This window comes from Glycine soja, chromosome 16, assembly GCF_004193775.1.
Source record: "Glycine soja cultivar W05 chromosome 16, ASM419377v2, whole genome shotgun sequence".
Lineage (NCBI taxonomy): Eukaryota > Viridiplantae > Streptophyta > Magnoliopsida > Fabales > Fabaceae > Glycine > Glycine soja.
In genome coordinates, this window is record NC_041017.1 from 19,904,796 (window position 1) to 19,915,165 (window position 10,370).

The 10,370-nt window shown below is 36.5% G+C and overlaps 1 protein-coding gene across 2 annotated transcripts; it reads left to right on the forward strand.

The window, feature by feature from the left end:
- Positions 1–1,022: 1,022 nt before the first annotated feature.
- On the forward strand, positions 1,023–10,158 carry LOC114390736 (ankyrin repeat and SAM domain-containing protein 6-like). 2 transcript variants are annotated; one of them, XR_003662003.1, is made up of 7 exons: positions 1,023–1,385; positions 3,169–3,230; positions 3,341–3,600; positions 4,691–4,765; positions 4,880–4,942; positions 9,009–9,327; positions 9,832–10,158. XR_003662003.1 is itself a non-coding variant. In XM_028351605.1 (6 exons), the coding sequence occupies exons 1-6, from the start codon at positions 1,267–1,269 to the stop codon at positions 9,874–9,876; spliced, it is 624 nt and encodes a 207-aa protein (XP_028207406.1). In that variant the 5' UTR covers positions 1,024–1,266; the 3' UTR covers positions 9,877–10,158. The 2 variants fall into 2 exon arrangements, 1 of the variants encoding a protein (XP_028207406.1); XM_028351605.1 differs by lacking the exon at positions 9,009–9,327 and having other exon boundaries at positions 1,024–1,385.
- The last annotated feature ends 212 nt before the right edge of the window (positions 10,159–10,370 follow it).

Genomic DNA, 10,370 nt, shown 5'->3' on the forward strand with positions numbered 1-10,370 from the left:
CCGATGGCACAGCCATCAGATCCTCCAGCAGATGCACCTCAGGTCCCAAAGTCAGATATCCCTCAAGTCTCAGATGATCCAGCTAGGTCTGATGTCGACGAGCCCATACATGCAGTGGTAAGTGTTATGATATGGTTAGACATATGAAATGTCATTTACTTCAATTTTTTAATACTAATTTGTCTAATTTGTTTGTTTTCTATTTAATAGGAGGCTTGCGATGCGATCGCCGAGAGGTTGGAGCGTCACCTCAGCCTCGGGGTAGTCACGCCAGGCACATCAACACATGAGGTCATCGAAGAATGCCTCAAGATTGTCAGGAGTGTCACCCAGGACCGCATTGTGTACGTGAAGTCTCGACGTAGGCGCCACATGGATCCCCCGTAGATTCTTTACGCATTTCATATTGATATTCGATGTATATACATTTCTTGTACTTGACCACATTTTTCTTTTTTACTTAACATTCTGTATATTTAAAGTTATTTTTGTTTATAATATTATTGTTAACGTTTAAATTTTATTTTTAAATTACTTGATTCCAAATTCATTTGAATTTTGTTGAAATAGTATCATTGTTACGCTTAACTAAACATTCATTAGGATAGTATTTAATTTACATAAACAAAAGAGACATAAAATAAAATTAATTATTTTTTCAAATGGATTTTAGTTTGTAAATATTTTTTTGATTGGTCATGACTCAAATAAATAAAGCTTCAAATTGTAAAAAAATGGCCTTCAATTTTTAAAAAAATGTCTTTTGTACACTTATGGATCAAGTTGATCCGCAATGCGGATCAACTTAATCCGCATGAGACTTGTGGATCAAGTTGATTCTTAAGTAATTTACAGATCAACTTGATTCGCAAAAAGCTTACGGATCAGGCAACTTGATCCGCAGGTATACGAGGACCCAGGGACATTTTTGACTTTTACAAAAAATGCTGGGTGTCCTAGCAATACTGCTGGGTGCACCTAGCAACACCCAGAACATTTTTCTCACAAAAACACCGTTATTGTTTCGCTTTTAACAACATTCACCACCCTTTCGCGACGAAGAGAAAAATGGGGGTGTTAGGGTGTTGATTCTCTGCGACGCTCTTCGCATTGCGGTACCCTGCACCTTCCTCGCGGTATTGCGCGCCTGTCTCACTCCCATTCCGTTTTTCCGCTCCCCTCTCTGTGTTGCGAAAATAAGGGTTCATTGGTTTGGGGCTAATTCTTCTTCCGATTTCGAGCCGAGTGAAATCGTTAAGAGAGAAAATGTACGCTGATCGTATGGAGGGTGGAGCCAGGAGGCCCGTGAAGGAACGCCTTAATAATGGGAATGGCGTCATTGGCTCTACTCGGCAGCAGCAGCAGCGTCAAATCACTGGCAAGAGGTTTGCAATTTCTTTACTACGTGTTTTTATGATGATTTTTAATGTTTTGGGCAAGTAGATTTTAAATTGCGGTTATGGTTTCGACATGTGGCCTATTCGGCCACAATTACGGTGGTGGGCACTCGAAAAACCTTAACTTGTGGTTGAAATCGTGGTTGCGGACACCCTGAAAACTTTAACATGTGATCGAAATTGTGGTCCGGACTGGTTTTCAAAACCTTGGTTTTAGGAGTTGTGGTGGATTTAGCTGTTTGCTTATTTAAAGTTTGATTTGGTGGAGTTTTTTTATTACTATTTTATTTATTTATTTTGTGTTGGTGGTGGGTGTAGAGGTTATGTAATTCCCGATTGTTAATTGAACTTCCGGATGAGGATCTAGGTTGCATTGGAGATGCTTGTTTCATATGAGGAATGATGGCATTCTTGAAAGAAATAAATGACATCCTTGAAATTCTATGATCAGTAATGTTATTTTATGCACAAACTAGGGTGTATGATCAACTTTGAATTTTGTTGTCACCCTGAGGGGGAGTCATGTGTAGGTCCCACATTCCAGTGTCAAAATTGTGGCACCCTGCAATGCCCATTGAAACTGCAACAATCATCGAGCCATTTTCGTGGAAGCCGCATGCACTGATGTCACAAAAAGTCAAATAGCATATTTGGATAGCGCTATAGTGCCGCCATCACTGCTATTAAACAACACTGCTCTTTTGTTGCCACCACATATGGAGGTGGTTACAAGAAATTTTTATGCTTGTAACATAAAGTAAAAATAGGGGAAGATGGCATACCACAAGTTTCTAGGTTTAATATCTGGGATCAATGCTGGTCATACATAGGATACAAACGGGATGAATAAAATGAGGAATGGCATTAGGGTTATTTGTTACCAAAAGTACCTGCCAAACACAAGGAAAAGTTTTATTGTAGTTCTATATGTCTGGCTATACTTTATGGTAGGGAATGTTAGGCATTAAAGGGTAACAAGAGAAAAAGGTTGGAGTGGTAGAAATGAGAATGTTATAAGATGGATTTGTGACCATAAAAGAAAAGTTAAGATGCAAAATGATTATATATGAGGGATTGGCATAGCATTGATTAAGGAAAAGAAAAAACCAATTAAAATGGTTTGAACATTTACAAAGAAGGGCCTAGGAGGCACCAACGAGAAGAGTAGATTATATGGTTTTTAGTTATGTGAAGAGTTGGAGAGGGAGGCCAAGAAAGACATTGGAGGAAGTGGTAAAGAGGGATCTCATGGTAAATAATGTCGTTGAAACTTTGGTCTTTAACCAAGCCAAATGATGTCATGTGATTCATGTAGCCATCTAGTGGGATAAGGCTTTGTTGTTATTGTTGTTTCCTTCCATCTCACCTCTCTTTATTATTAAGTGATGCTGCAGTGCAGATGCTGAGTTAACCTAGTTGCAAAATATGGGCGAATTGATTTCTTATTCTTTTTCTTCTTTGATATATTATTAGATTTCAGACATGTGCAGAGGATATTTCAAATTTATTCTGTTGCTTTTTCACTGAAACATATTCATAGGCTTTGCTAGAGGAAAGTTTCAACCATGGTGAACTTGTGCCTAAAAAATTGGGCCTGGACAGGTTTAGGTCATTGTGGTTTACTTTTTTGGGTGAGTTTCTTTTGTGTATACACAGTATGAAACAATTTTGTTGTTTACCTGATCATTATGTAAATATCAATTTGAATGCTTAATGAGACAACAACTCTGATATATTTAAAGTCATTTTCTTTTTCTTTCTTAAATTGTAGGTCGAGGCAAGATGACAAGTGGGAACATGATCTCTTCGACAATGACAAACCTCAGATCACTAGTATGGATAATTTTATTCTCATATGCAACTATGAGTTGCCATTGTTGTTGGATGCCAATAGTTCTTTTTTATGGGTTTTGATTGTTTGTTAATGACTTGTGATTGTGAAGATTGCAAAGTTAGTGCTCCAGATCTTCGCCTCAAGCTTCAAAGGAAGGGTCTTCAACTTGCAGCTCAGAGTGGAAAGAGTTCTGCTCCAAACATGCGGGATCTCCATGAAAGGCTATCAGGGACAATGTCACCACAACTTACAAATGCTGATCAGCCAAAGACAAAAGTTGTTAAATCAAGCAGTAAAAGTGTTGGTGTTGAGGCCCCTGCAGTGCAGATCAAAAGGCCAGCTGACCTAACTCCTAAAAAGTCACAAAAGGTATCATTGTTGTTATTGTTCAAGTTGTTGTTTGATAATGTTTTATTAATCTTTTATATTTCTAGCTTGTTGTAGAAGCTCTTAGAAGCTGTCCTGTTATCTGTCACCATAGGCTAGGCTGTAGCTTCATCATGAACTATTTTTTTGTACTATCTGTTAATTCTCATATATATATATATATATATATATATATATATAGATACATACATACATACATCTCTCAGCAAACTAAGGCTGAGGATCCTTTTTGTTTGCATATTTTCATACTCAAACATTTCAAGTGTGATATACTCTTTTAATTATCAATTAGACCTTTTGGTTTGGCGTCAGTCTTAGTGCATAAAATGTCGTATCATCACCTATTCTTGTACACGTTTATATATGCTATTGCATGTCCTGTTATACAGGGAGTATTGTCATATGATTGGAATATTGTACTGATGATCACTAGTGTATGCAACAAGACTGGATGGATTTAGAGAAATTTTTTTTTTTTTTTAAAAAGTACTACAGTACCAACCAAGTATAGGTAAACAAGGGCCATGCTTTTGTAATATTATATACTTTTATATTTATACAATATAAAAGTATATATATGAACCAATATTATGACCATTTCGTTTTATCAGAATTAAGCTCATTCAGATTTAGTTGAGCATTTGTTATATTAATGACGCTGTTTGAATTTTTCCAGTGGAAGAAGGTTAAAGGAAATCAAGCATTGATTTAGTATTCAATCCACACTTTCTTGTTGGTTAAGAATAAGATATATACAATTAATCTTGTTCTTGTACTGTAATGGTGGATATGAATAATTCTCTTCAAATTTATCTAGAACTTTAGATGTTAAACTGTTAATTTACTTGTCAGTGGCCATTTTATGTTCTATCTTTTATGTTATTTAGTTTTTTTTGTATTTTTTAAATTCATATTTTCTGTTTAAGAGAATGTACTTTTCCTAAATTATGTTCATACTTGGCAAAACTAAATCAATTTCGCCCCCCTCCCTCAAATTTCTTTATGTAATTATTAACTTGTTTACTAAATAAAGGAAAATTAAAATATGTAAATTCTGGTTCTTGTTTTACAGGCTGGTTCTTCAGTTGATGAATTTTTGCGGTCCTTGTGTCTCGAAAAGTATCTCATAACTTTTCAGGCTGAAGAAGTATGTCATGCATCCTACTGACTTTTTTCTGCCATTAGAAAAAGTTCATTCTCTTAACTGGGTTTTGTTTTGATTATCAAGGTCTAATATTTCTATGTAAAAACTTTTTTTCAGGTTGATATGACAGCTCTCAATCATATGACTGATGAAGATCTCAAGGCTATGGGTATACCAATGGTACGCATTGAGCTACTCTTGGAATTTTGTACTTTTCATGTCGGTCTGTTTTTGATGGAATTATTTCGCAGTTCCATTGATAATGTGACTCGTGTTAAATATGGAAATTCCTGCAACTTGAAATGATGTGCCCTATTTTTTCATGGACCTGTTATATGTTCAATTGACCCTATTTTTGTGTCAATGTGCAATATTTCCTGCACTTTGGTAGCTTGGTTCATTTGAGTGGAGGGTTACTGTCACATTTTTAAGGGTATCCCTTCGGATAAGTAGCTGCTTTAGGATAAGACTAGGCATTTGGCTTCCATATGATTTAGAGCACATAGGTTTTAGAAAGGTGCTGTTAGGATTCCCAGAACCCAACAGAGAAACAAAGAGAGGGGGGGGGGGGGGGGGAATCTTCCCTTGATTGTTATCGATGATCAAATGAAAAACAGTGTACAAATAGGAGTTACCTTCTCAAATGGTGCGTGTTTTCCCCACTAGTGTCGTGCCTAACAGGTGCCCCCATGCACGTTGAGGGATTAGACTCATGTTTGATTTAAAGCTTTGTACAGCAATTATACCAAGTCAATGACACTATGAAAGACAATATTTCTTCCAAAAGGAAATCTGCTTAATTAAATGGCCTCGTGAAATAATAATTGAGGTATTCAAATTAATTCAGTAGGTTCCGGAAGAGTGTCATGGGTCAAAAAAGTTCTGGCTATTAAAGGATTCACGGTCCAAGAAGGATGTCTTCTCTAGACTTGGCTGTGAACATTTTTGTTTTCTATCCAAAATATTTTAATGTCATTTTTAACACTGAGGAGCTAGGGTGACAAGAATTGTATGAGCTAAGAAGAGTTGGATTTGTAGAAAACTGCTGATTCAGCAATGAGTTGGGTCCAGGACTGTGTGGGCTCCTAAGAACATTAGAACACAATTTTTTGTGATATAATTCAAGCAAATCCTTTGGTGTTAGAGTAAAAATAAGAATATGTTTTCTATACAGACAACAGAGCTTGCCATTTTCCTTTGTCCTCCAAAGCTAGTAGTAGCTGGCAATGTTTTAGGTCTCAGGCTATTATTGCCTTTTTTCTTTCTCATGTGAACTTGTTCAGACTTTTGTCTTGTATATATATTGAGAGTTTCTGAGTGGGAAATTACTCAAGCACTTCTGTAGTTCAGTATTGTAGTCCATGATTTTAACATGGTAGCAAAGCAGGTATGATCCCACTTTGTTGTCTCTCCGCCACAGTTCATTGTTGCTTGCTTCTTTTGTCGCCATAAACCACCGTCTGTGCCGGTGACCATTTTCTCCGGCAACCTCACGGTGCGCCCTGTCAAGGGCAACCTAACCCAAGTGGTATTGGGTCTAGATTGTGGCCCACCCTCTCTCATGTGCGGTTCTCATGCGCTTCTCTCCTTTTTTTATCTTTTGTCAGACATATTTCTCTCCAGTCTGATTCAACAACATCCACTACCACCATTGTGTTCGTCTCTCTGGTGAGTTTGACCATGTAGTCAGCAACCATCGTTGCTGCCGGGGCCACCATGTGTCATATTCTGGGCATTGGAGTCCTCTACCTTGAGGTTGTTTTCATTTTCTGAAGCTTCAGTTCATATGTTCCAAGCTTAGAGCATATTTAATTTATTTGCGCCAGCTTGAGGGGCAGTGTTAGAAAAAACTGTTTTATATCTGTTGTAAATCTTTTAGTGGGGAAAGACAGTAAAGATGGGACTCGAAGCTCAAATAATGAAGCTACGCCACATAGAGTGCTGAAATCAGATGTTGACTCTTCCAGATTCAGAATCCCTTTCTATTGAAGAAATTGCTGTTCAGGTTTCTGATTTTTGGCTTGACGAAATGAAGGACGATAAGTTGCTGGTTGATAACTTACAAGTGTCAATTTCTGAAGTTCCAGCTCTGGATATCCCCTTAATGAGCTTGTTTTTGGAATTCTGTTAACTTTTTGAATATCACACATATGAAGGAAACTTGGCAGCTAAGCGACCCTTAGTTCGCCACAATCTCTGTATTAATCTCTATAGTGGAAAATAAGGAATTGAATTGCTTGGCTAGTTTGATTAACTATGGTCATAAGATAGGTATGCTGGTTGAGTTTGTGTCTCTGGAGATTATTAGTTGGAATTTGAGTGGGTTGGATGATTGTAGGAAGAGGAAGAGAGTTAGGGAGATAATTTCAATAGCATCACTGACTATTGTCAAGCTTCAAGAAACTAAGCTGGAGAGTTTTGATGCTCTTCAGGATATTAGGGACTTAAGATTTAAAGATTATGGGTCTTCTTGCCTTCTTTAGGTGTCTGTGAGTGCCATGGTATTGCTGTTTGGACACCAGATGTGTTTCTAAAATCAGTTCTTTTCTTGGTACCTTTTCAGTTTCAGTTTCCTTGGATGTCAAAGGATGAGGGAATTGGTGCTTGACTTCAGTTTATGGGCCTCATTCTCCATATTTGTGCTCTTTTGGGATTAGCTTAGTTTCACGTTTTACATAGTAATAGGAGAGAGTTGGAGGACCAAGATAAACAGAATTAAAAAGAAGGAAAGCTGAATAAAAATAAAAGAGGAGAGTTTCCTAGAAAAGAGAACAGAGAGAATAAGGAGAGGTTGCCAGAGAGGATAACAAAGGACAGAAGGAATAGAAAAAAGATAGGAAATTATTTTTCACCAGAGAAGGAAGTTGCCACTTGTTCAAGATGTGACAAGTCAGTGGCTGAAGAGGTTGATTGTTGGAGAGAAAAGATTGATGGCTGCTAGACTTAGATGGCTGAAGAGAAGAGAGTAGCCTTTAAATTTAGGGATCATGGACTCATATCTCAGACATGGTGCCCATCTCTATCACTCTCTTAATTTGGGGACTCATATCTGAGTCATGTTACCTTTGGATATCTAGTATCCCTGGGTTTGGGCAATGGTTCCCATGTTAAATTTTGGGAGGACATTTGGCCATCTGGGTGGGTTACATTCCTCTTTTTAATGCTTTTCCAAGACTCTTCTCTATTTTGTCCAGTGCCCCTATAAGCCAATTTTATTCATCTTTTGCTACTCTTTCATGAAATTTTTTATTCCATTGAAATTTGAATTATAGGGAATTCTCTGAATTACAGTCCCATATGGTATGGCTGCATTCAATCCATCTCTTTCTAATCCAGATAAGAGGATTTGGTCTCTTGACACCTCAAGCTTATTTTCTTGTAAACCCGACTTTCAATCCGTCTCTTTCATGTTCCAGGAATGACTCTATACTTTTAGATAAGTCCATTTAGTAATCAATTACTCCCTCTAAGATCAAATCCTTTGTATGCACAGCAGTTCTGAAAAGAATTAATACCAATTATTTACTTCAATTTTGAAGACCTCTAAGTGCTTTGTCTCTCGACTATTGTGTGATGTACAGATGAGTTCTGAAACTAATTCTCATTTGTTTTTGCATTACTCAGTAATTTCCTTTTTACGGAATGACCATTAGTGTTTTTTGGTAAAGATTGGCTTCACCCAAAGGATCTCCAAGAGTTGGTGTGTATTATTTTTAGAGGATTTGGCACTTGTAGATATTCTAAGAGGCTTTGATGCTGTTCTCAATTTATAGTTATCTAGTATATCTGTTTGGAAAGAAATGATAGAATCTTTATTGTTCTTTAATTGCCTCGAGTTTATTCAGGATTTGAACAGTTCATGTAACTTTTCTGTGGTGTTCTACTAATGGTCTTTTCAGGGTTCTATCTTTGCTAGACTTTCTTAGAGATTGGCCTGTTCTATTGCATGTTACTTGTTTTGTTTTGTTTTTTGCCCTTTTAGTTTTGATTTACTTCTGGAGGATTTCTCTTCGTCTTGCATTTGTACCTGTCATCTAACCTAATAAATTATTCGTAATCAAAGAAGTTGATTGTGATTTACTGACTTCTCTTTTGGCTGGGATTCACTTTCTACTAATGCATTCTTGCTGGACTTCCAGTTATCTTGGGTACTTTCTGTTGTATCACTGCTTCTAGGAGCCATGTAACTCATGTTCTTGGTAGCCATTTTTCTCTTATCATGTTGTCGAAGCTTTATTTCTTGTAGACGTGCCAAGCTACAACGTATCTTTTATGGTTCTTGGTGGCTTGAATAAATGGATTGGGTCAGCATATTCCTCTTGCAGACCAGCCAAATAAGCATCGACAAGATAGTCTTCGGATAAGTGAAGTTTACAAGAAATCACATCAAATGCATTATTAAATTCTGCCAAGGTGCCATGCTGTTGCAAAAACATCAAATCTTTAAGGCGATCTTGATGGCATGTATGGTGGTGCCTTTCTCTGTAGCCATGTCCAAGATTGATGGAGGCATAATACCCTTTGCACGTTAGCTGATGAAGCTGATTAGAAATAGCCTCCACCATGTATGAAAGTGCATCAACCTTTGCAAGCTTTTGCTCTATTTGAACAAATCTTTCTTCCATTTCATGCATCATTGTCTATGATCTTGTTTTTGTGTCCATGGTTGAAAAGATTCTGATCTGTGGTCGTGGACAGCCAGCTCTGAATACCATTTTATAGAATTTAGGTGGGAAGAGAAAGAAACAAAAAGACAGAGAAAGAAAGAGGGAATGAGAGAAGAAACAGAATATAGAGGATAGAAAGAAAGAGAAGAGAAACAAAGAGGTCAAGGAAATGTACACTGCACTCCGTGATTATCATTCAAATACAACATACCTGCCTCAGTTATAGATCTACCTAACAGCCATAAAATATCAGTAGCTGACTAAAACTAACTGACAGCCTTTTCTTTTTATATTTACATATCAGAATTGCAGACAAGTATTTTTTTTAATGTGTTTATATCATAAGTAATTCCCATATTGATTTAGTTAAGCACATTACGATCATGCTTTGTTTAATTCCAGGGACCAAGAAAGAAGATACTTTTAGCACTGGAGTCGAAAGTCTGACCATTTAGTAATGGAATTGATTTTCTAAGCTGGATGAACCTGTTTATGGACGGTGGTGGGAGATCAGGATTTAAAAACCAAGTGTAATAGCATAGTTCTTTGATTATTTTCGTTTTTAATATTTTTCCTTACTTTTTAGACATTAATCAAGTGATTTAAATTGAAATGCTTGCGGCATAAGCTCGTGTAGGATTTATGTCATGGTCATTATCATATTCTCTATTGACACGGATAATTGGGGGCGCCTTTTTGTTTTAATTAAAATTGCATTTTCAGAGACCACCATCTTTGTTATAAACTTATAATCATATTTTGTTGAAATTTTACCATTTTTTTAAAATTTTAATTTATAAAAACATAAATATTGATTAATGTTAATGAGATTATAACAATAATATACAATATATTCTGGTTAAATAAATTAAACAAATTCAAAATGATTTTTTTAAAATTTTATGATGATATTTTATTAAATTTTACGCAATGCTTTTTTT

Bases quoted from the DNA above. Each gene is read 5' to 3' on its own strand.
- LOC114390736 (XM_028351605.1), top strand. From the start codon at position 1,267: ATGTACGCTGATCGTATGGAGGGTGGAGCCAGGAGGCCCGTGAAGGAA. The intron at 3,231-3,340 runs GTATGGATAATT...GTGATTGTGAAG, and splicing joins TGACAAACCTCAGATCACTA to ATTGCAAAGTTAGTGCTCCA. The intron at 4,943-9,831 runs GTACGCATTGAG...GTTTAATTCCAG, and splicing joins AGGCTATGGGTATACCAATG to GGACCAAGAAAGAAGATACT.